This window comes from Sinocyclocheilus anshuiensis, unplaced genomic scaffold (genome assembly GCF_001515605.1).
Source record: "Sinocyclocheilus anshuiensis isolate Anshui unplaced genomic scaffold, SAMN03320099.WGS_v1.1 scaffold337, whole genome shotgun sequence".
Taxonomy (NCBI): domain Eukaryota; kingdom Metazoa; phylum Chordata; class Actinopteri; order Cypriniformes; family Cyprinidae; genus Sinocyclocheilus; species Sinocyclocheilus anshuiensis.
This window is the reverse complement of record NW_015537968.1, coordinates 18,716-44,052: the sequence shown is the minus strand read 5'-3', so window position 1 is coordinate 44,052 and position 25,337 is coordinate 18,716. Positions and strand designations below refer to the sequence as shown.

The 25,337-nt window shown below is 37.9% G+C and overlaps 2 protein-coding genes across 3 annotated transcripts; both read right to left on the bottom strand.

The window, feature by feature from the left end:
• Positions 1-4,131: 4,131 nt before the first annotated feature.
• LOC107668116 (AP-1 complex subunit sigma-1A-like) lies at positions 4,132-12,024 on the bottom strand. Its single transcript, XM_016459915.1, has 5 exons — positions 11,685-12,024; positions 8,818-8,996; positions 6,989-7,097; positions 5,572-5,709; positions 4,132-5,345 (listed from the first exon to the last, which is right to left on the bottom strand). Exons 1-5 carry the CDS (start codon positions 11,685-11,687, stop codon positions 5,298-5,300), a joined length of 477 nt encoding a protein of 158 aa, XP_016315401.1. The 5' UTR covers positions 11,688-12,024; the 3' UTR covers positions 4,132-5,297.
• A 712-nt stretch (positions 12,025-12,736) lies between these two features.
• Positions 12,737-16,087, bottom strand: LOC107668101 (plasminogen activator inhibitor 1-like). Of its 2 annotated transcripts, none has more exons than XM_016459903.1 (9): positions 15,970-16,074; positions 15,148-15,397; positions 14,658-14,882; positions 14,302-14,496; positions 14,018-14,216; positions 13,813-13,913; positions 13,596-13,682; positions 13,400-13,483; positions 12,737-13,245 (listed from the first exon to the last, which is right to left on the bottom strand). In XM_016459903.1, exons 2-9 carry the CDS (start codon positions 15,386-15,388, stop codon positions 13,199-13,201), a joined length of 1,179 nt encoding a protein of 392 aa, XP_016315389.1. In that variant the 5' UTR covers positions 15,389-15,397; positions 15,970-16,074; the 3' UTR covers positions 12,737-13,198. The 2 variants fall into 2 exon arrangements, with proteins under 2 accessions (XP_016315389.1, XP_016315381.1); XM_016459895.1 differs by lacking the exon at positions 12,737-13,245 and adding an exon at positions 13,253-13,342 and having other exon boundaries at positions 13,373-13,483; positions 15,970-16,087.
• Between the last annotated feature and the right edge of the window lie 9,250 nt (positions 16,088-25,337).

Genomic DNA, 25,337 nt, shown 5'->3' with positions numbered 1-25,337 from the left:
CCAACTTAACCTTGTACACTTAACCATTAGGCTACCACTACTCATATTAACATACATTTTATTCCTATTATAATTATTTTAATCCCATAATTAATATAATTCCATCTCTTTACTAGACTGTTCTGCAAAAGTGATTACATGACAACCTCAAGGGTACAACGACAGCAGTCAAACATGGTTTTATGAACAGGGACCTTCATATGCAAAGCCCTTAGCACTTAATCACTTGACACCAGGAACTTTCAATTCACAATGTTATCAACAACTATTCAAGGCAATGCTGGAAACAAACAAGTAGCGACAGCTACAGTTTCCCATGAACAGATCGATAAAAAGAGAAAATGATGAAGATTTTCGGAAAATGGACAGAAAATTAGGGAAACAAAATTAGACAAAAACAAAGAAAATGACAGACTATTAAAATGACTAATGAAATTGTAATCAACAACAGAAAGGCTTGGAATAAAGAGTTACCAAAGAAGTGGCGAGAGGTAGTCAATAATAATGTTAATGAAGAAAGTGAGGGGGTGGCAGAGAGAAAGAGAAATAGAGAGAATGGGGCGACGGAGAGGTTGATAAGAAGAGCGCAGCCCACAGAGAAGCAATGATTCATGAGTCACATGGTTGAGAGGTGAGTCATACTCGCTCTACTGCAGAACCCTCAGCCTGCAACACACACTGACAATCCTTTGTCATATTCACTTACTCAGGCACAGCTACTGGGAAGAGTAATTGTCAAATTCAGTCTAATAGACTCTATAATACCACCCGATTCAATTAAATAAAAAGAGAAACATCTAACAATGTGTGTTAAATACAATCGTGCACAATCAGGCAATTCTGTACAATGACATGCCAGAAAAAAAAGCATGTGCACTGATCAAAGAGAAAAACACTCCTTTCCTGTGACACCTGCGCACTAGCACACAAGCAAAATGACAAACATGATTTCTTTGCCCTGAAGGCTTGCCCAGAAAACAGAGGAATGAAAATGCACTTTGTTCTCTTGATCAAATATCGAATCTGTCCGACATTCTCTATTACTCAAAACCCAACACCCCCAATGCAGGAAAAAAAACAAAAGATCAGCATAATGGGAAAACCCACGGAAAGCCCATATGTCCCGCCTCTGCTAAAAACAATCTCTGCCAAGTCCATCAGCGTGTTGGCCTGGAGCGTTCTTCACATTTCATTAAGGAGGTGGGAAGCTCTAGGGTGGGTTTGCCTATAAACGTTGTCCCAAGATCAGCTTACACTGGCAGTCATACAAACGAAAAATGGATGGAAGAAAATGTCATAACCTTACATGATTTAAAGGGCAAGTCCAAAACAATAAGGCCAAATTACAATACAGTGTATTACTGAATGGACTGCTCATAGGGACAGAGATAGATTCTATAGGGCACCATTTCCAGAAAGGTCTCACAGGTTAGCCTAAACCTCATAGGAGTCACCTTTAGAAAGGTAAAGAGAGGGTGAGACTCACTCTTTATAGTGGATGAAGAGGTACTGTCCATAAGGATAACGGGAAAGAAGTAACAACATGGCATTAAAAATTCATCATGAGGTAGGCAGAGAAGCCAGGCAATTATGATGGGAGGAAGGAGGTGGGGGAGAAAGTGAGAGAGAGAAAGAACACGCAGAGGCACTTGGCAGAAACTTTCCACTGGAGATGCGCTGGTGCCAGATCAATGAAAAAAAGACTCATCCAGGGGAGAAATGAGGGCAGTCATCCATCAAATCATCAGTGCAAGACCTGCATATTATACTTTCTGTCATAAAATGTGCTCCACAGAAGCTAAACACTGCTTCAGGTAATCTCAAAGACAAGTTTGATTAACTTTGCAATTATAATGATTTACTCATCAAATTACACACTGCAGAAATGCATCTCCTGCAACGGCCACTTTGAGCATGAGGCTGTATGTTTTGTTGGCTCTGAGTTTCCAGAATTTCCATTATCTTGTGAATTTCTACAGGTAAATAATATGGCATGGATGCAACGAAGGCCAACAGATTGTGGACTATTGTAAGCACATGATCAAAAAATGAGCATGAACTGTCACCGGGGGGGTCTTATCCATCACTAAAAGGTGCATATTAGTACCTAGGGTATGCTTTAGGGGTAGATAAGATATAAAAATGTACATTTAAAGGAATATACAGGGTTACGCTCAATCGATAGAACAAATTCATCATTAAGATGTTTTAACTTTAAAAATGTCGCTTCTGGACAAAATAATCCATAATAACACATTCTCCATCTTTTTCTGTCCTCTCACATCCACTGACATATTTGTTTTTGACTATTTTCGCTTGTAAACGGTGCTTGATCTGTGCATATTTCTCTCCTGATTCAAACAAGACAACTTTTTCACTGGGAAAAGCGATATTATAGATAAAGGACTCATATTTTAGCCGGAAGTTAAAAACATCTTAATGATTAATTTGTTTATCACAAACACACAGTTAATTGATGGAGTCATGTTGATTACTTGTGGATTATCACAATGTTTTTATAAGCTTTTTGGACTCTTATTCTGACGGCAACCATTCACTGCAGAGGATCCATTGGTGAGCAAGAAATGTAACGCTAAATTTCTCTAAATATTCTGATGAAGAAACAAACTCTTCTAAATCTTGGATGACCTGAGGGTGAGTAAATGTTCAGCAAATTTAAATTTTTGTGCGTACTATTCTCTTAAGGACAACAAGCTGTTATAAGCAGTACCCTTAAAAGGTACAATGTTTGCACAACAAACATGCAAAAAAATAAGAAATCAGGAAGGGGGCCAACACTTTTTCACACCACTGTATATAGTGTAGTAAAGGGGAAAAAAATATGCATAGCCATACACTGAATATACATTGTTTTAGGCCCACTTTTAATTAGCTGTATGTTTTTAACTGTATGTTTATATTTTTACAGGGGGAAAAAAGACAAGTGCTTTACCTAAAATAAATTATCAATCAACCAATAATCCTTTAAAACTGCAAATATACAGGAAAATAAAATAAATAAAGGATTTTATGCAGAATTTCATGCACTACATGAATATTAGGGGAAAAACCCATTAGTGGACTTGTAAACAAGCATTATAATCCTAAATCCATTAAAAAGACCAAGACACATTGCATTTGCATGAAAAACCACAGGATACACAATTAGTCACTAAGTGCCGCAGAAATGCAATTTGACAGAAGGGTGAAAAGCTGAAAGGCACATGACAGTGTCTCTAGAAACGGTTTGCTGTCCATCTCCACTGAGTGGAGATAAAGGAAGACAATCTGATCAACAGCTGAGCTTATATTTAGACAAAAGGAAGGAGGGCTGCAATCACGCTGAGGGTTAAATCGTTTGACACCTTCACACTGATGGTGGTGAAAAACACAACAGATTTCTGTTTTCATAAATCCCCAAACAAGGGAAGGAAACACAAACAGACAATAACAAGACACTTTGAGAAAAGTGATGTCGAAAAAGAAGCACCTTTTATATTACCAATGCAAATTATTAGTTCACACGAAACTGAAAACATTTTTTTTATTTTTGTCTTGAACATCTGTGGTGTGGTGACTTCCATCTGTTAAATTGTCACTCTATCAACATAATTTTTTTATCTAAAAGCATGTCTTTTGTCACTATATGCACATGTGTCTTCATCCGGCTGTAATCTCCTTTTCTAAATTCCCATTGCTCTTTTTCTTGCCACAATGGTGGTGCAGTCAGCTTCACTGCACCACTGTCACAAACGAGCGACTGGTGACTCATCCACTTACATACTCAATCTCACTCTCTCTCTCATTTTCTCTCTCATTTTCTCTCTTCAGCACTCTTTATCTTTGCTCCACACACACACAAATAATAATAAATTCCTGACAAAGCATTCTTTTTTTTGACAGTGCAAACATTATACCAACAGAGGTCACGGCATGATGGATGTAAAAAAAAAAAAAAGCAAGCGAATGTGAAAACAGGTTGGACGAAATGCTCTCCAAGTTTCCTCTAGAAACTCAAACTGCTGTCATTAGGTATAAGGTTATATTTAAAAAAGAAAAAAAGGCTGAATATACTGAAAAATAATAAAAATGTGAAAAGAGATGAGGAAGAAATGTCAATGTACTTGAAAGTTTAGGCTAAAATTGTGTTTTTATTATTTATAAAATTACATTCACACATAATTCTGTTTTGGTTGCCTGACAGATTTTACACAGGTAAAAACATGTCTTCATGCTGAATTATTCAATTGCTTTAAAAAAAAAAAAAAAAAAAAAAGAAAAAAGAAAAAAGAAACAGTTGATCTCAAAATATTCCCTTATTTCACACCACGTTTAAAAAGCCATGTAAATACATCACACCTAATATCAAAGCCCTCTTTTGTTATCTGAAACAAGCTACAAATATTCCCTTACTTATTATAACTCAAGCGCCACGCTTACAGTCAGAAACACGTCTTTGGAAAGCAGGATGTAGACCAAGACAAACAGGAAAGAGCTTTCACGCCATTTTGTGGTTGAGATTCAGTGCCCCGTTCTCGAAGTAATACACATTCAGACGTTTTACTACTGTGGCTCAAGGGACAAAACAAAATGAATAGAAATGAATACTGAATATAGTCAATTCAGTATTGTAGCCATTTAAAAAGGTCTATTTAATATTCCTCCTGTTTGGTGAATATATCTTCAAAATCGATCCATTATAAAAAAAAACATTAGTAGATTTACTTATGGTCCATATGCTGCAATAGCACTTCATTTTAAAGTGGTACAAGTACAAATATTTGCATCTCACACAAATAAACATGGCTGGATGGTCAATGTCATTGTTTCCTGAGCAGCTACAGTAGATGTATAGTAATGGCATTGGATTCAATTTGAGGTTTTTCCAAAGCAGGTCACTTGATCAATGTAACAATAAATCATTCTTTGAAATAAAACTAAAAGCTGAGATTGCATGACCTGTTGTTAAAATGGCAAGGCTCAACTCCTTTTTCTAAATATGTTTCTGATTGCTAAATTTGAGTGTCTATCTGCAACTCTCTTTCTCCAGTGTCTCTTAAGAAAGATGAGATCCCAGCTAGGCAGCCATTTTAAAATGTAAAAGACAAAAAAAGGTCGGAATTGAAATACAATCACATGCTGATCTCAGTAGTACCAAAATTAACCCCACCTACCCTCTTTTATTCCCGTTCTCCTCCCACCCTTTGGACCCATTCACAAACTCCCCTTCACATAAACCCACATGTCGCAGTAGTACCAAAATTTACCATCTGTCTTGACTGCATTTGAAACTAGTACTAGGCCAGCCCCATCTCCTCTAGGACGCTCCTGGGTGACTCATCCTCCTGTCCGGAGAAAAGGAGACAAGGGTTTCCATTGAGGGATCCTCACAGTGTACATTACACAATGCAGTGATTACTTAACTTGGCAGCTTACAATGTGCAATACTCTGAAGAGTTAAGAGGATATAAATGAATAAGGAGCCACAAGACAAGAATTCAAGGAACATATCTGGACTTTTCCATGCAAACACTGTTCAAAAACACATAAATAACATGCATACACACACACCTCTTGTAGAAGGTCGGCTTGCTCGATGGCCTTCAGCACGCTCTTCTTGGATGTGTCCTGAATTTCTCCCCCCATAAGAAACTCGTCCAGGATAAAGTAAGCTTTCTCAAAGTTAAAAATGATGTCAAGCTCACAAACCTACATTGGGTACAACACACACAAAACAGTGGAGACGTGAGCACAATCTTGTTTACATGCACAAGAATCTGGTAATATTCTATATATGAGTGTCACATAAATGTGTTGAAATAATCCAACGGAGTCAAAATTCCAGTTCAAAGAAATATGAATAAGACAGCAGTTATATGCCTATATTATTTAATGAGTATTCAAGTACAGTACAGAGACGTCTCTCATGCTCACCAAGGCTGCATTTTTCTTAATAAAAAATACAGTAAAAACAGTGATATTGTGAAATATTATTACAATTTAAAATGACCTCATTATATTATATTTAAAATATTATTTCTGTGATGGCAAAGCTGAATTTTCAACAGTCATTACTACAGTCTTCTTCAGTGTCACATGATCCTTCAAAAATCATTCTGGTATGCTCATTTGGTTCTGAAGAGGCATTTCTGATTATTATCAATGTTGAAAACTGCTGTGCTGTTTAATATTTTTGTGGAAACAGTGTTACATATTTATTCAGGATTCTATAAATTTTAAAAGAGCAGCATTTATTTCAAATAAAACATTTTTGTAACATTACAATTTACAAATGTCTTTACTCTTAATTTTGATAAATTTAATGCTTGCTGAAAAGAAACATTAATTTCTATCAAAACCTTGAACTTCTGAACAGTAGTGTACGTGAAAAGTATTAACATTTGAATAAAGTACATCATTTAGGACTGCCATTAACTTTAACTTTTTGCAAATCACGAATTGACTTGACTCATCAATAATTAAATTTGTTGTTGAAAATTTTCATCATCGATTCTGTGCAAACCCCTAACATCAATGTATCTTAATAAATGGCAAGAACAACTTAACCAAAATGTAACCGTAATAGGAAAATTATGTGCATGGTAAAGTGGTCAAAAAGGAACATTGCGGATGCTACACTCCATTAAAAATTTAGCATTGTGATGCACAAGGGAATTAACGTTAATAAATGACAGGCAACCAAAACAGTCAGATAATCAAAACAGAAAAGCCATGTGCACAACAGCAAATAACATCAATATGGAGGGAGATAAAAGGCATCATGTGACATTTACAGAGAAAAACAGACATAGGACGAATAGGAGGATAAAAGTAGAGGAGAAGACGGACAAAGAAGCAAAAAAGATGGGAAAGTAAAGAGAATTTAACAGTTCTTGGGTTGCTGTGATGTGGGGTATGAATTAGAGAGAAAGGAGGAGAGAAAGAGAGAGGCCAGATGAAAGAGGGGTGGTGGCAAGGAATGACTCACACTGCCAAAGTACTTATCCAGCAGCTCCACAAAGCGATGGATGACCTCCAGGGTAATAAGCTCATTGTCATGCTCCTCCACCGCACAGCAGAAATATAGACTGGCATACCTACATACCCACACACAAACAAACACACCTCCAATAAATGGACGTATTAGATGTAACCCAATCAAAAATTATATTTGAAGGCAATCATGTAAACAAACCAAGTATTAGATGAAAATTAGAAATGTTGCCTAGACTTTCCGTACCCACTGTATATATGTGTGTGTGTGTGTGTGTGTGAATGCAATAAAGTAATAAATAAATATAATTATATTAATTCTATAATTATAATTATAGAAGAACTAAAATTACTACCTAGAAATAATTAAAACTAAAACTTAATCGAAATAAAAAAAAATGAACCCTAAATATTTCTAAGGAATAAAACTAAAAAAGCACAAGTCTAAAAACAAATGTCTAAAACTTAAATTAAATTAATACTAAAATTAAAAACAATAAAAATAAAATTCTATTGAATAATTGAATAAAATCTCATTCAAAATAGTAATAAAAACTAATAGTACAAATAGGGAAGTATAAAAAGTGATAACTGAAAGCAATAACACACAGCAGGTGCTGGTTGGATGCCTGGGGAGTAGACATGGTGAGTGCTGACAACAATGAAATGACAGTGACTAGATCAATGCGTGTTGCTTCACTACCTCTGAAATAGTCTACACACTTTCTTAAAGGGGTCATATGATGCTTTTTTAAAGACAGCGGCTGTTGGCGACTGGATGGGGCGTGTCCAGCGATGCGACAAAGTTCAGAATCCTTCAACTTTATGCAAATGAAGAGCGACTTTCGGGAGCGACAGCCAATAGGAAAGACGACGGTAGAGCTCATGTGATCGTTCTCCTCTCAGCGCTGTAGATAAACATACGCAATGGAAGAAAGTAGGCTCTGTTTCTCATTCATTTTTGTTTGTATGTACGGATTTCATTTAGATTTAGATTATATTTAGTCTTTTGCCTCCAAAATGTTTGTACTTAGCAGCAAGAAACCTGATTCGCTGTCAAGGCAACCAGTATTGAGAACGCCCACTAGTAACCTCATCGCCAGCCCCTGGCGACATGCAGCGAATTTTGTCGCTGCTAGTGTGAACGGGGCTTTAGTGTGTGTGTGGAAGTGACCAACGAAAACGTAATAAGAAATTACCCAACATGGATGCATGACTGCAGAAATGTTATAGTGAAGGTGCTTAAATCAAACTCTAAATCAAACCTCAATGACATTAAGTAGCTGCCAAAACAAGTACATATTAGATGGAGTGCAGGTGAAAAACAAAAACAAGCGTCACAATGAAGAACAAGGCAGCTTTACTTTTAGTGCCCCCTTGTGACCAAAAACGATGACCACCTCTCTACACCTCTTTTTATTGTCTATCTTGAGTGCAGTGACAGTATTAGATGCTTACAAAAAGGGCTTATTATTACGCAATGCAAAGGGGCACGAGAGGTTCCTATTGAATTTAGTCAAAGCTGGAGTGTATGTGCATAGGAGACTAGATATGAAATGTATTTTGATGTTTCAAACAATTCTACCGCTCAATAACAACGCAATAAATGAGTCATCATTGACAATAGTTTGATGTACACGTTACTAGACAGTTAGAGTAAAAACAACAGGTCAGCGGGAAAAAAAGGTGTATAGTCTGTGTACCTGGACTATGTTTTATTTAGTACAACCTTTTATGTGCATGTAAGAAACTGACAACAAGGGACATATTTGCAACCGACATTTCTGTCTCACAAAGGCATCAAAAGCATGCGTGGTTTTCTACCTCTTGTAGACTATCTTTAGATCTCTCCATTCCAGAAAGCTGCACATTTTAGGTTTTCTGGCCAGCACCACCTGCATGAGCTCTCGGACCATCTTTTTCTTGTCACGCTCAGCTGTAGCCGTGTACCATTTCTGGAGCCGCAGCTTCCCCTGCCGGCTGAACAGAAGCATAAAGCGCATCTACAGAGAAACAGGAGAGGAATGCATTAAAAAAAAAAATAAAAAAGTGATTTCCAACCAGACAATACTCCATATGGCGGAGAATGTTAAGCTAAATAAATCAATAAACAAACAAGTCTCTGGAAATAAATAATTGGAGCAGTGTTATTTTAGTATTATTTATGTAGTATTATAGTATTTATTAGCTTTTTTGTTTGTGTAATTTTTTATTTATTTATTTAATTATTTTATTTTTATTTTATTTTAACTTTTAGTACTCTTGTTATGTACTTTAGTGATTTTTTTATTATTATTTTTTTATATTTCTTATTAGCTTGATTTTTTATTTTAGTAATTTTAGTATGTCAAATTAAGCTTATTTAAGTTCAGATAGTTGCCAAGAAATTTATAATTTAAGTTTTTTTTTTTAGTTTGTTTTTCATTTAGATATATTTAGATTTTCTTTTTGATGATTAATGAAAATGGTTTTACTGGTAAAAAGTAGCAGTTAACAATAACACTGAATTGAATAATAAAATATATATATATATATATATATACCAACACATTTTCACTAAAAACTGGATATGTGTTGTTAAAAGTACATGCTGCAGTGTGCCTCATGCCTTAATTATTACACATGCAGTTTTTATGACCTCATATTAAATTAGAAACTACTAGTTTTAAAATTCACACACCTCCACAGAACTAGGCCAGCAAAAGGCCAAAAGCGATTAAAACTAGTGAAAAACCTTTTAAAATACTGTGACCTAAAATATACAATTTACCTTACACACTCAAATAAATTACAACCTAAAATCTTGATGCTGGTTAAAAAAAAAAAAAAAAAAAAAAAAAAAAAAAATTGATGTCCATGTTATTTGTCAACTACCCATGTACAAATGATGATTAAAATGTTGTGAACTGTGCTTATAACCAGCATCTGACTTATCAGAAAGGATGATGGCGTAATGGGAAAATTGAAAAAAAACAAAAAAGAAGGAAAAAAGGTTTACCTCTTTTTTTCCTAAAAGAACTTCAGCATCATCCATCATTATAAAATTAGAAAGTGAGCTGCAACTGGCCTATACATTTCAGATGTGTTAAATATTTAAGAGGAGAGCTGAAGAGCACTGCATCTGCTCCCATCAGACATGGCCCACATTTCCAACATGGTGCATTCAGCTCAATTCACTCGAAAGGCTATCTAACTATCACATTTTCTGATCAAAGAACTAGTATGACACCCTATGACTAAAAACCATAAGACTATTACATGGAACACGACTCTAAAGCACACATTAGTTTAATTGTGGAACATTCTTACCAGCTTGCTAAATTAAGGAATTATACTTTGTGCCAGAATTTATCAGCCTACATCAGCCATTGAAATGGTCTAAAAATGATGCACTGTACTTGGCCATGAAAGGCTCTGCTGAACAATGTACATGTTTAATATCCAAAAAAAGAAAGACATGAAAAAGATGAGATGTGGGAAAAAAAATAATTGAGGCCAAAGACGAGAATAGTAACCTCCTAAGGGAAGGAGAGACTGTCTTCTTCAATGCTATAAAAAAAAGTGTTCCTGGATTCAAGTCCATATTTAGCGGTCAAATCAAGTGACAATTTAGCATCCACACAAACAGACAAGGTTGTTAATACCATGCACTGTTTTTACTTGATCAGTGCGACTTATAACAATTGTTAGTAGTTTAAACACACAAACATTGGACATTAAGTTCACGCATTCATGAAATTCTACTGTTAATAAAGAACATGAAAATCTACAGAAGAGACAATCAGATCACCATCTATTGCTACACTACACATCTTTACTTACAGCGATGAATGTTTTCTGCTGTTTTTCTAGTACCATAGAAAGAGGGGGGAAAAACAAAAGGTCTTATTTTGAGAAATAAATGCTCTCTTTAGATTGATACTTTGGTTACATGTGTTTGTAGATCTCATCAAAGCAAAAGCAAGTTCTGGTCTGCCAGTTTACTGAACATGGCAAACAGGGAAATGTTGAACAGACATTACATTTCGCTACCCTCTGCTATGATCATTAGTGCTTTCTTCAGTTAGTAGACACTGTTGTATGTCGTGTTGGATATTATCTCTCAGAGCAGCACTTCCTTTCATGCTTGACGGATTAAACAAAGGAAATATGTTGTGAAATACTTCTATAACGGAATATTTTTGAGAGAACACGCTGTTATGACTCTACAAACCGCAGTGAAATGTACTGAGTGGGATTAAAGGCAATCTACTGACTCACAGCTCGTCTGAATCTCACACTTAAATACAAAGCAGCAACTAGACAAGCGTTTCCGGGTCGAATCGAGAGTCAAAAGACAGCTTTACAGTTTAAGTATTCATAAAATGCTTCGTATGAACGCCAAGCTGTGAACAGCGTTTAGGTGATTAATTAAAAGTGCCAACTTAACATATTAAATCCAGCTGTCAAACTGACCGGCTAGTGAACAAACGCTTTGCAATACATGACAACGTGAAAATATTAATTTATTTGAGAGATGTAAACCACACAAAGCGTCCACACTGAACAGACCACCTAGGGCCCGACAGGTGAGATGTGAATTTTTAAACAGGGTTTGAGGTGTCCAGGAAGCTGACTGTACTGACTTAGCCTTAGCTAGCTAGCTCAGCCTGAAAAGTGCAGATTAATGTCTCTATAAGAGTATAACTTACCATTTTGACGGCTTATTGAGAGCTTATTTTCAGTGAACAGCAAACCGCTTATTGGTCAGTAACTACCGCAAGATATTATCAATACATGTCTAATTGACTGCTCGTAGTTTCAGAGCCCCATTGAAGCAGCCTGGAGTAGCGTTACCCAATTCGTTAACGAATTGCTCTCTTGAGTCGGATCTTTTCAATGCATCAGTTAAACCGGTTCGTTCACGAATTGAACACTAGAAATAGAACACTACAGTAAACATCCGTATTAATGAAACTTATTCGAAAACTCGTAATACACAGCAATATGTGCAGACAACATAGTCTATCCTGCGTCGAGACGTCAGGGACCACGATTGAGCATGACGTAGTTATGGCATGACATGAAAGAACAATTGAGTCGGTTCGTTTAAACGAAGTTTGAAAGAACCGATTCCCGGAATCGAGCCGGACTTCCCGTTACTAGAGAGGAGTTGGGTAGCGTCATTATCACCAGCGCGCATGCGCTCTGCGCATTCCTGTCCCCACAAGATCTCTTGCAGAAATTCCTCTTGCTGCCTTTACAAGAAATTAATTCCCACTTCTAACAAAAAAATAACTTATGTTTTATGGGTTTACGTTTTCGAAAGCGATAAAGTGTTTTTCTTATCTATTTGTAAAACTTAACAGCTTTGCCTCTGACATCAGGGTAAGTTAATTTGTTCAGATGTTGTTGCCATGACAAAACGGGGCAGATTCAGGTTTCCATGGTAACGGAGATAGGGTGGGTTTAAGAACTTTAATCTTACCCAGATTCATGCTGCTCAGTTTGGGTCATTCATTGCGACAATCATGACAGATGAAATCACAATGCCATTTGTACTGCCAGCTAGTGCTACGCGTGCATTATCTGAAAGGTTATTATTCCAATAGCGTATCTACACATTCCATTTATCCGAAAAGTGTTGCAATATATTTTACTTTTTGTCGTTGCCAAACTGTGAACACAAGATGTCGCCAGCTCCAAAGTAATTAAATAAAGAACGTAAAACTAATTCATGTTCGCGTATGGGCGCTTTTATTATAAAAGAAAACATTTTTAATAAACAGTCTTCAAGAAAATATAACATTCGACAATAAATTAATATAAATACTGTAAAATACAACTTTTAAAAAATATATAAGCATATTAAACAGATGAAACAAAGCATACAAATTAATTCACTCTTCAAATTATTAGTGCATGTAGAACCTCTGTCTGCAGAGGCTGTAAATTTGTTCATTAAATGTCCCTGATTGTTTCAGACATATGTTTCAAACAGTAATGCTTTCTTTTTATAGTATAGATCTTTCCTCCCCCATAGCAGAGGACACATATGGAATAAACATTTATACGTTTCTTATTAAAGTTCAGCACCCCCACCCCTTTCATTTTAAAACAGAACTCTAAGCATCTCTTGACTTCAGTAGTATGTTGTGTGCAGACTTGTTGGCAGTTTCTTTGGTCCTTCTGTTTGTATGGTTACTTCAGGTACAACCTCAGTCTGTTAGTATTCCTGAGGCTGGTTCACTTGACCGCTAAACAACAACGCACCTGTGAATTTAAACAGGGGATATTACTATTAAGGGAGACAACCAACAGACAAACAAACAAACAAACAAAAAACTACACTGACACATATCCAGATAAAGCAAGCAAAATTAAATGCAATAAAGGTGAAAGCACACGAAATGAAAGCACAACTGACCAGTGGGTTTGTGCTGAATAAGGAAATAGAAGGGTCTATCTAGTTTGAGCTCTTCAACAGCCATGCGAGAGTAGATGACAGCCGCTGTGGAATCACAGAAAAAATTAATAAGTAAAATATGTATTTTGGTTTCACTATAATGACAGTTAATGCAATTAAATAACTGTTATAGTGTATTGCAATTCAGTGTCTGTACCTGTGGCAGATGAGCCTTTGGTTCCTTCTTCATTCACCTCAAGTTTTACTCTCTGAAGGACATTGGATACACATAAAGGTTCCTCAGCTAATTGTACAAAAAGAGAGAGAAACAACTTTATTAGATTTATCAAAAAAGAGAATCCATTAACATTTATTCTTTAACACAACAGCTACAGCATTGCCAAAAATGAAATCTGACAATTTCCAATACTCACTGGTAATGTGAGAGAAATCAGCTTTGCTCTGGCTGAAAATGTCTCCAAGACCCATCTTGCTCAGTGTGGACTTAAGATCAATTTCTGTATCCATGGAGAACCTGAGATATCATCATTATATAACACATACATTAGGCCTCGGGTTTTAATATGTTCATCACAATATAAAAACTCCTACGCAGGTTCACAGAAATAGATGCGTTACCTTGGAATAGCAAGTTGTTTGTTAATCTTTCTCATCTGTTTTCTCCATTGGTGAATCTTGCTGCTTCTCAGCTCTTTGTTCAAGGCCAAAAGAGGCACATCCCTCTCAAATGGTATCACCAGAAGCATACTTAGCGACTCCCCCTCATAAGGCACCTCAATGACATCGTAGTCCACACCGTCTTCAGTCACAAACTCGCCTACATGGAGAAAAATGTTGTAAATAACCATTACAAATTTCTTAATTTTCTCATCAGTTCCTTTAAACAAATCATTGACACTCACCACAGTTGAATTTTGAAGTCATAGTCATCATAGGAACAGATACAGCACTGCCGTTGACTCTGTGGAATAGCTGTTCCCTAGTAAGTTTAGGGTCAAACGGTGTCTTCCAGACCCCATGGAAGTGGAGGGCATTCAACAGGACCAAGCGTGTCAGTTCACTCAACACCCCAGAGGGGAGGAAGTCAGTAATCATTCCTAAGAAATGAAACCAATAAATCAGTTAATCGTCTTGTAAATGTGTATGGTGAGTGAGCTTACATTTAATAATTTAGCAGGCATTTTTATTCAAATTGATGTAGAAATGAGGAACATCACAGGCAATGTAATCAAAATAGAAGTGACTTTAAAATATTTACCACCAGTGTGGTCAGATGTCCAGGAGTTGATCACCTGCCGGGCCATCTCTGGTTGGCTGAAGTCTATTTGATGAGGGACACTCTGGAAGGCTTTGGTCAGGCTGCACCTAAAAATCTTTTCCAGGATTATCTTCTGGTCAACCACGACACCGCTGGCTACTTCTACCCCGTCTTCACTGGCCAGATCTCTTTGAAGAAGCCTCTGTAGCTTTGGCATTCCTCTTGCTATCAAAGAAAAGAAGAGAGTTTGAAAAACAACAATCTTTACACATTGCATTAGGAATGTAAGATATTATGATTTAAACATAAGAATGCAAGATATAAATGATACGCAAAGACATGGCCGATTCGCACGGGATTAAGATCACAGACAACCTCCGCAACGATTACAAATGACTGGAGGTCACCAGGTAATACTAATCCCGTGCGAATAGGGCTTAAGCTGTTCCAGAACATAAGATAATTACATTAACTGCTCTCATTCATCTACCTTGCAGTGAGTAGCCCATCTTGGAGGTGAGCATTTGAAGAGTGCTGCCATAAGCACCCAGCTGAGCCATGCCTAGCACTGAAGAGATGCCATAGGGAGAGAGAACCAGATTTCTGTCCGGAGCAGATTGGATGGCTTCGGAGAACACCTGCAGCCCAAAATCTGTCTGTTTCTCCTGCATGAGGTTGCACAAGCTTGACCCACAAAGGGTAAAGATCAGCAGTACACTCAGGCTCTGCATTCTGAATAACTGAGGAAGACAAGAGAGATGTCAGCTGTCAATTGTAGATAGTACAGATTTGATGAAACAAAGAAAAAGCTCCATTGGGTTTCTTCCCCCCTCCCCTCTCCTCTCCCCTCTCTCGAAAAAGAGAACAAGCTGCTTCTTTACTTTCCCTTGTGAAAATTCTCCCTCATGTGCAAGACACAACACCCACCATTCAAACGCTATACCATGCCATTTCTGTTTGTCTATCTTGACTCATGCCTCACAGAATACTATAGCACTTAAGAACATTTGTCTTTAAACACTTTTCCCAATTTTAAGATTCATAACTTTATTCTGTGTATACTGATGTCTGGGTAAACAACTGGTAATTTATATCAACTAACAATTACATTTTCAAATTTCACATCTAATTCCGTTCTGCCCATGCCGACCAGTCTAAAACTCATGGGGAAAATCTAATAGAACAAGCAATCAATTACTTGAGCTAAATGCGACCAAAACTTTACAACTTCAAAAAGTTGTATTCATTACACATCGGTTATATAAGTTTGAGACCATTTGCGGTATGAAGCTAAACAAGAACATAAAATTACCTGAAAGATGCTTTAATTTTGAAGAGTTCCTTTGTAGGTTTAGCTTGTTGTTGTGATCTTCAATGCAGTGCAAGCCTTGAACTGCCCTAAATGTGTTTTTGAGTAGATCTGTCGCTATTTAAAGGACTTGAGACCTCCCCTTCAGACCCGCGCGCACACACTAGCGGAAGTTATGAAGTCATCATTGTCTGCCTTTTCATCCCCCTTCTACCCTTTTTTACACAGACATAAACACTTTTTTCACCCAGTCTCTTTCCTTGTCTGTCTCTCCTTTTTTACAGGACCGTTAAACAGTCAACTTGTCAAGTCATAGCTACGTTTAGTCTAAGGCAGAAGCCATTGCCAATTTTGGCGGCATATCAGTCTTTAAAGTTTCTTTGTTTAAAGAAACTCTCACATCTACTTTTAAATCAGTATATTAATAAATGTAATTATTTACTTATCAGTTGTGGAGTTCAACATCAGTATATATATATATATATATATATACATGTATATATATGTACATATATATATATATATACACATATACATACATATATATATATATATATAGCCTACACACACACACTTTGTAATTCACTTCGTAATAATTAAACAGCAATGAATTACAAACAATCACTCAAGAACAAAACTTGTTTTAGTAAGCACACACTTAATCAATTTTAATAAGGCCACTGACAGGACTGGATGTTTTAACATCTATGTATGTGCCAAAAATAAAAGTTGACATAATTCATCCCCTTATCACTCTGTTCAACAACCACAATAACTGTAAAAATAGGTTCTTCATCTGGAGTAATTAAGAACATTAGGCTGAAGCACTGACTCACCTTTGGGAAAGATGACACATCACATGACCATATTTGGCTCTACAAAAAACACATTCCTTCACACATGCTCACGAGGAAGGCCACATTCTCTGAGTATAAGGAATAGTTAGGCGTCTAGGGACAGAAGGACAGGAGACATGGAAAAACTACTGATGAAATAACTTTTAATTATTTGAAGTCATGTCTAATGATCCCTGGTTTGAGCTTTATCATCAAGGCCAGCGTCCTCAGAGAATATGACACAAATTGAATGTGCAAAGAAAGTCTGCAGAGAAGCAGTATATAAAACAGGGAAAACACACACAAGCTAGGTACTTCTTGTGAGGAATGTTAAAGTACTAACCAACTGTTTTACTGAAATACAATATCTTAGCAACTAACTGGAAGAGCTTTAAAGAAACAGACAATGAAGTGGCAAAATGAAAATTCACAGTTCATAGTTTTTATACTCTGAATACAAACATTATGCTTTAATTAAGTTCACAGATGTTTTTAAGTGTCTTTGTTTTCAAGCCTTGCATGCAAGTTCCAAACAGTTAAATACATTGTTAAATGTACTGTAATATCTCCTCTCTCTTGACTTCTGTCATATATACACACTTACGGTGATGATACAAGGGGCAACTTTTTTGACCAATGTTGCTTGGGCACTTTCCCATTGAGAATGGGCAACAAATTTCTATCTGGATACTTTAGATTGGTTGTGGGCCCTGTGTCTCACCTGGTTGCCCATTGATGGCAACATTGCCCAGCAACATTGCTCAAAAAGTTGCCCCGTGTATATCATCACCTTTACACATAGGTGTCTTAAGAATTTACAGTTCATTCCCACTAACATAATGGCCTCTAATATAAACAGCACTCAAAAGTAACGCCTACGCCATTTCCCACTGGAATGAGCATCTAAGTTTCACTGTAACCACAGGCAACCAACCAAGAAAAGTTTGGGAAAGGAACATACCAAAACCACATTTTGGAAGATTAATGCTTTTATGCAATATTAAAAAACTCTAGCTTCCCACTCGAGAAGAAAAAATAGCTTGAGAGTAAAACTGTTTATGTTAATTAAACATAAAAACAATATTCACCCACAGAATAATACATTATTTTAATATACAGAACATTATATTCATTTTATGTTGTTGTTGTTGCTGTTGTGGTACCTTCATTAGCACATATACGTTTGTGTGAAAATCGAACATGGGTTTCACTATGTGGTGGTCTCCTGAATTTTTCAAAGAAATTGTCTCCATGTTTCTCAATCAAGCTGTAATGAAATTTCCTGCATTTGGTTTTAACATCCACTATGACAAATCCATCATGAACATGTCTAAATTCCATAAATCTTTTCTCTCTTTTCCTGAAAGCAAAATTCAACTGACCTGATGTGGGATGTGCTTGTTTTTTTTTTCTGTTGTTTTTTAATATCACTAAAATACATTTTATAGCTTTGAAATAAACTCATTTCATTCTATATGTAGAAATTAGACATTTGAATGCATTTATTTTCCTTCAACATCTAAGTCTAATTGGAGTAACAGTCTTAATGTTGTTTAAAAACGACTCACCATCATAATCCAGCAGTATCCAGTATCGTGTTGGTCGGGTAGGGATGTTCTCACTTGACCTTTTCATTCGACTCTATACTCTTAATTGTAGCATTGTTTTATTCTGTTGTCAGAGAGTTCAAACAAACAGTCAGAAAATATTGAAATATTTTGTTTGTGGTCATTATGACTAATAACTGATAAACAATAGCTAGTGAGTGGGAGAAAGACACCAGATGTGGTTGAGGAGAACCTAATGGAACACAAATGTGGGAGCATCTTGCTGTTGAGAAAGAGAGATTTCTTAGAGATATTGAAAGTAAAACTGATGCATCTTTCCTGAGAAACATGAAAACAGTGTATCAGAGATGTTGAAGAGTATAATTCATTTATACAGATACAGGACCAAATATGAACCTAATGAATAAACTGAAAATGCAATACAAAATGTGAACCTACATCTACTCTCTACGTCTGTAAGCAAGATTCTGCTGATGTATTTATATCTGTACTACATTCTGATTGATCAGAAATTTGCTTAACTTTTATGCAGTGTCCATGGAAAATGCCAGCCATGTTGATTAAAGGGATGGTTCACCCAAAAATGAAAATTCTGTCATTAATTACTCACCCTCATGTCATTTCAAACCCGTAAGACCTTCATTCATCTTCGGAACACAAATTAAGATATTTTTGATGGAATCTGAGAGCTGTCTGACCCTGCATAGACAGCAACGCAACTGAAATGTTTCCAAGTCCATAAACGTAGCAAAGACATCTGTAAAATAATCCATGTGACATCAGGGGTTCAACCGTAATTATACTTATGCAGGGTCCGACAGCTCTCAGATTCCATCAAAAATATCTTAATTTGTGTTCCGAAGATGAATGAAGGTCTTACGGGTTTGAAATGACATGAGGGTGAGTAATTAATGACAGAATTTTCATTTTTGGGTGAACTAACCCTTTAAGGCTCTTCAAAGTTAAATGATTTATGTGGATTTAAGGAATCTATTCTAGACTAAAAATTGCTGAAGAGCCTGACATCCTGTAGTGAGACCCATACAGGCATGTGGGGGTCATACCCACTTCTGACTTACTTCATGAGTTGCTGATGAAATTAATTTAAGTTGGATCAGCTTGTAATTTCAAAGTTTTACTTTGATTTTCAGTGTGATTTTGAATCCAGCCCTCAGTGGGTTGATGATTTTGGCTTTTCATTGACCACTGTCACATCATATTATTCTCAACAAATTACACAATGTATATAAGTAAAGATTTTCAACCTGAATATTTTGTTAATCGAGATCCAATGTGTGATTTAAGTGTTTCCTTAATTTTTTTGAGCGGTGTATATATCATATTCTCAAAACAGTAGCCATGGGTTTAAACATGAAAAAGTCTAATTCTTTAGAGTTCTCCTTTTTTGATCATAAGGAGATGAGTAAGAAGAAAATGCTGAGGGAAACAGCAGGGAAAATTATGAGTGGGTGACAAAGAATGCTGTGTAAGTGGGACATGGGGTATTCCCTCACCCCTGACACTTGTGTGGATCACCAACCAAGGAAAGTGATGATTTGCAGCCTCAACTGATGATGAGTTTATATTCTGCAAAGAAAGCGAAAGTTAATTCAGCAAGAAAATGTTCAGAGAACAGTTTCAGTTTTCAGCAAGTACTAAATGCCCATGTAAAGCTTAAATTAGAAGTTGACATTTAGGTCATTATTCTTCATTAACATAATGAAATGTCATGTTTTTTATTCAAATGTTAAAGATTAAAGGTTGATGTTATATATTAATATGGAGACTAATGGTGACTACATTTGAACCACAAAGCTCTTGCCAAATAGATAAGGCACAGGATATGACCAATGAGAAGAGAGCATTGAATTAGACAAAAACATGTCCTGTGTCTCACCCTTGAGCTCCAAGTGTCACAACAAATTTATATATCCAAGGCTACCAAAATAGCTTGTACTTAAAGAGTGAGCAAAGCGCTTCAGGGGGTAAACAGGAAAGTTGAACCATCCAATAGGACATGCCATGAACTCTTTAACATTTCCATGAAATTGTGTGTTTTTCTAAAGGGGTGATGGGTGCTGCTGATGGGAAGCGTGGAATTTTTTTGAAGGCCAAACAATGAGTACTGTGAAATAGATATGCTTGATGTTTTTCAGTTGAGAATTGTTGAGCAGGCATCTTTAACTCAATGCCACAAATAAGACTTATATTTTATATGTTTTTTTTTTAACTAATAGAGTCTACACTAAAAAATGCTGGGTTAAATACAACCCAGTGCTGGGTAAAACAGGGACAACCCCAGCAATTGGGTTGTTTTGACCCAGCGGTTGGGTTACTACCCAGAAGGTTGGGTTAAACATTTAACCCAACCGCTGGGTCAAAACAGCCCAATTGCTGGGTTTGTCCCTGTTTTACCCAGCACTGGGTTGAATTTAACCCAGCATTGTTTAGAGTGTAATTTGTTTAATTTGACAATTTTATTACATCTTTTATCTGTTTAAGATATCACTGTAACATTAAATATCAGGGCTTTCCTTTACGGGCCAACTAAAATACATTCTAAAAAATCCTGGGTTATTATTTAACCCAAATGCTGGGTTGAGCCTTTTGGGTCATTTTTTTGGATCATTTTTTCAGTGTTTGGGTAGTTTTTGTGTTACCCAGCTCCTGGGTCAAATGTAACAAACCAGTGTTTGGGTTGTTTTGCAGCTCCTGGGTCAGACATAACAACCCAATGTTTGGGTAGTTTTAGTGTTACTCAGATCCAGGGTCAGATGTAACCCAGCGGTTGAGTTATTTATCATGGGGATTTTGCGTCTTCACTTCACGAGAGAGCAGTTCTAAGCGCCATTGAATTGATGCATTCTTCGGTAAAATACAGGTTTGTGTACATTTTATTTACTGTGCTGTATATAGTTAAATTTTATGCAGAGCAACATACAGGCGCGCGGTGTGAATCACCTTTAACGAGTGTCGCGGTCTTTTCGGGTGATGGAAAAGCCTGATGCTTTGCATCAAATAAATGATTTTATTCATAAAGATACAGAATATAATACTTTGTTTGGATGTTAAAACATGTCCTCAAAGCTGTTTATTGTTTGTTTATTGGCAGGTTATGGAGTCACAGCATGTTTCGGCTAGAGCAGTGATGGGCAAACATGGCCCTTCCAGGCCACTTTGCTGCAGAGATTTGATCCAACCCTGATATGACTCGCCTGCCTGTAGCCTTCTAGTAGTCTTGAAGACAATGATTAGCTGGTTCAGGTGTGTTTGATTAGGGTTGGAGCTAACCTCTGAAGGAAAGTGGCCTGGAAGGGCCAAGTTTGCCCACCCCTGGGCTAGAGTGAAACGCTGGGCGGCGGTCCGTTAGCAGTTCCTCGACTCCAGCTCGGGCACGAGAACCAGCGCCGTTACGATGGAAACAGAATAACAGAGACTGGTCGATTACATGTGAATTACTTCTGTTTAATGTTGAATTTTTGTTCTAATGTTTGTTAAACGAGTTTAAATATAGGCAATATGTATAGCCTATTAAAAACGATATAAACAATGCTGTAAACGATAAATAAAGGAAAATAAAGGATGTTATCATGCAAACCAGTGGTTGTGTGGAGTATTTTAGAAAAGTTTAGAGGATTTAAGTTAATCTGTAAACCTTACTTAATGTATGAAGTAAAAAATAAGCTAGTAATATAGTAAAAATTAATAAACCATTAGCTGGGTTAAATCAACCCATTATGCTGGGTTAAATAAACAACCCAATTTGCTGGGTAAATTTAACCCAAGATGGGTTCTGTCCTATATTTACCTAGCCCATGGGTTAATAACAACCCAAATTGGGTTGTTTTTAACCCAGTGTTTTTTAGAGTGTAGGTTGCTAACAAGAGGCATTTTGTTCAAGGTTACATAACTGAAGGCATAACATGGCAAAACAATTATATCTAGCAAACCCAAAGACACCAAAAGATAAACATCTGACTACAGCTGCCTTAAAGGGCAAAATAAAATAATTAGTCTTTGAATTTATGAAATGATTCAGAGGCTGAGAGTTGAAAGCCTTGAGAGTCAAAACTTGTGTTTACCTGTTTTGGCTGCGGTGCCTATGAGTGGAAGCTGTGGTTACAGTCAGAGTACAAACTGTGGTCAGAATCTTCTCCTCATCTGCACGCATATCTACAGCCACATTAACAGGTAAAAAAAAAAAAATCACACAAAAACGGTAATATATTAAGTGTAAAACAGACAAACCCCTTTTGCATTTGCAATTTTCCATTCTGGAATTTTGACTTCAAATCTCTGAATTTTAAAACTATTTCTGATAACTGGGACTTTGTAAAAACAAACAATTCCAACTTTATATTTTGCAAATGCTACAAAATTTGGAAATAAATGCATACTTTTATACAAGGATGCATTAAATTGACCAAAAGTGACAGTACAACACTTTTATATTGTAAAGAAAACTTCCATTTCAAATATATGCTGTTCTTTTGAACTTTCTATTCATAAAAAAAAAATCCTGAAAAAATGTTTCATGGTTTCAGTGATTTGTAACATTGTTAATAAACAGAAATGTTGTGAAGAAATAATGAATGAATAATTAATAATAAAGGTGTCACTATCTCCAGCTGGAGTGCCCCTGACTCCAGCAGAGGGCACTCCACCGCTGACTCTTGCCACTCTACCCCGGACTACATTTCCCATAACCCCTGCCTAGGAACTCATTATCACACGCACACCTGTTTCCATCAGTGACACTATAAAAGATGCACATACACACACTCACACTGCTGAGTATTGCTAGCCAGTAGCGTTCCCTAGTTGCTGTGTTTCCGTGGCGTCCGCTCCAGCTCCTCCCGAGGTAGCAGCTTCTGCTGCAGATTCTCCCGTGGCGGCGGCAGCCGCTCCAGCTCCTCCCAAGATGGCAGCATCTGCTGCAGAACCTCCTGTGGCGGCGGCGGCGGCCACTCCAGCTCCTCCCGAGGTGGCAGCTTCTGCTGCAGAACCTCCCGAGGCGGCGGTATCTGTTTCAGCTCCTCTCATGGCGGTGGTGCCCACTTCCGAACTCTTTGTATGTCCTGTTACAGCTAAGGAAGCCGTTTCTGAACTCTCTGCCTGTCCTGTTACGGCTAAGGAGACTGTTTATGAACTCTCTATCTGTCCTGTGATGGCCAAAGAGGCCGTCTCTGAACTCTCAGCCTGTCCTGTCATGGCCAAGGAGGCTGTCTCTGAACTCTCAGCCTGTCCTGTTACGGCCAAGGAGGCCATTTGTGAACTCCCTGCCTGTCCTGTTACGGCCACAGAGGCCATTGTTAACCTCTTTGTGCTCTCTGTTCCAGTTTTGTCTGATCCGCCTTGGTTGTGTCCTACACCATCAGCTCCACTGAAGTGGTGCTCCGTTCCTTCTGCTCCACCGTGGGGATCTTCGGTCCCGTCTGCTCTGCTGTGGTGGTCATCTGCTCCACCGTGGAGATCTTTGTTCCCATCTGCTCTGCTGTGGTGGTCTTCAGCTCCACCCTGGTGGTCCTCTGCTCCACATCCATCCTGGCTTCCGGCTCCGCCTCGGCTCTCTACTCCATCAGCTCCACCTTGGCACCCTGCTCTGCCAACTCCGCCCTGGCACCCTGCTCCACCTGCTCAGCCTTGGCTTCCTGCTCTGCCGGCTCCGCCCTGGCACTCTGCTCCATTGGCTGTGCCCTGGCACCCTGCTCCGCTGGCTTTGCTTCAGTCCCCAGTTCCCTCACTGCCACATGGACCTGGCCATCCATCCCTCCTCCTGTTCCGCCTCTGCTCCACCTCCCTCCTGGACTCATGTCTGTTGAGGAGCATCTGGAAGCCGCTCCTTAGGGGGGGACTCTGTCACGATCTCCAGCTGGAGTGTCCCTGACTCCACCAGAGGGCACTCCACCTCTGACTCTTGCCACTCTACCCCGTACTACATTTCCCATAACCCCTGCCTAGGAACTCATTAACACACTCACACCTGTTTCTATCAGTGACACTATAAAAGATGCACATACACACACTCACACTGCTGAGTATTGCTAGCCTGTAGCGTTCTCTAGTTCCTGTGTTTCCGTGTTCCTGCCCGAGTTTCCTAGTTCCTTGTTTTCTTGCCTTACATTGCCTAATGCCGAGTTCACACTGCACGATTTTCAAACTCGTCGGATCGCCGTTGTTTTCACACTGCGTGACAATCTGGTGTCGCATTCAGTTGCTGCTTTGTTCACATTGCACGATGGATCGGCGACAGGGGGTTTCACATTGCATGACTTCACACTAGGAAGAATCGCCGACAGCTCTGTCTGGTGCAGGGTTGCCAGGTTTTCGCTACAAAACCCGCCCAACTACTACTCAAAACTAGCCTGAAAATAGCCCAATTGCTTTTGAGGGGGTCCCCCAGTAAAAATCGCATTCGGGGGGCTAAAATACACATTATTGGGGTCACTTCAACCCGCGGCAACAGTGATTTCGCAAAACCTGTCGGCGAGTGAAAAATCGGGCTAAAATCGTGCAGTGTGAACTCGGCATTAGTGTTCTTTGACCCTGGACTGCTTACCTGTTTTTTTATGATTGTTTGCTGCCTGACCTGACCTTTGCGTGTTATGAGGATTACTCTTTTACCTCTGCCACTCTTTTGAATAAAGCCTGCAATTGGATCCACTACTGCGTTGTCACGCCTCCCCACGTTACAGAAGGAATGTTTCTTAAGCACCAAGTTAGTGTGGGATTACAAATTTAAGAATCTGTTTTAAATATACTCTCACAACTAATACTATGGAAGCTAAAGGTAATGCTCTTGCTGATGTAGCTGCTAAACAGGCTTGTTCCTATGCAACTGTACAAGTGTGTTCAAGTAGTACAGCACAGAAGACAATTCTGCCTCCTGAATGAATTATTGATCTGTACAAAGACGCTCCTCCTTAAGCAAAGTGTAGCAAAAGGTTCCTGTCTGTTCCTGTTCTCC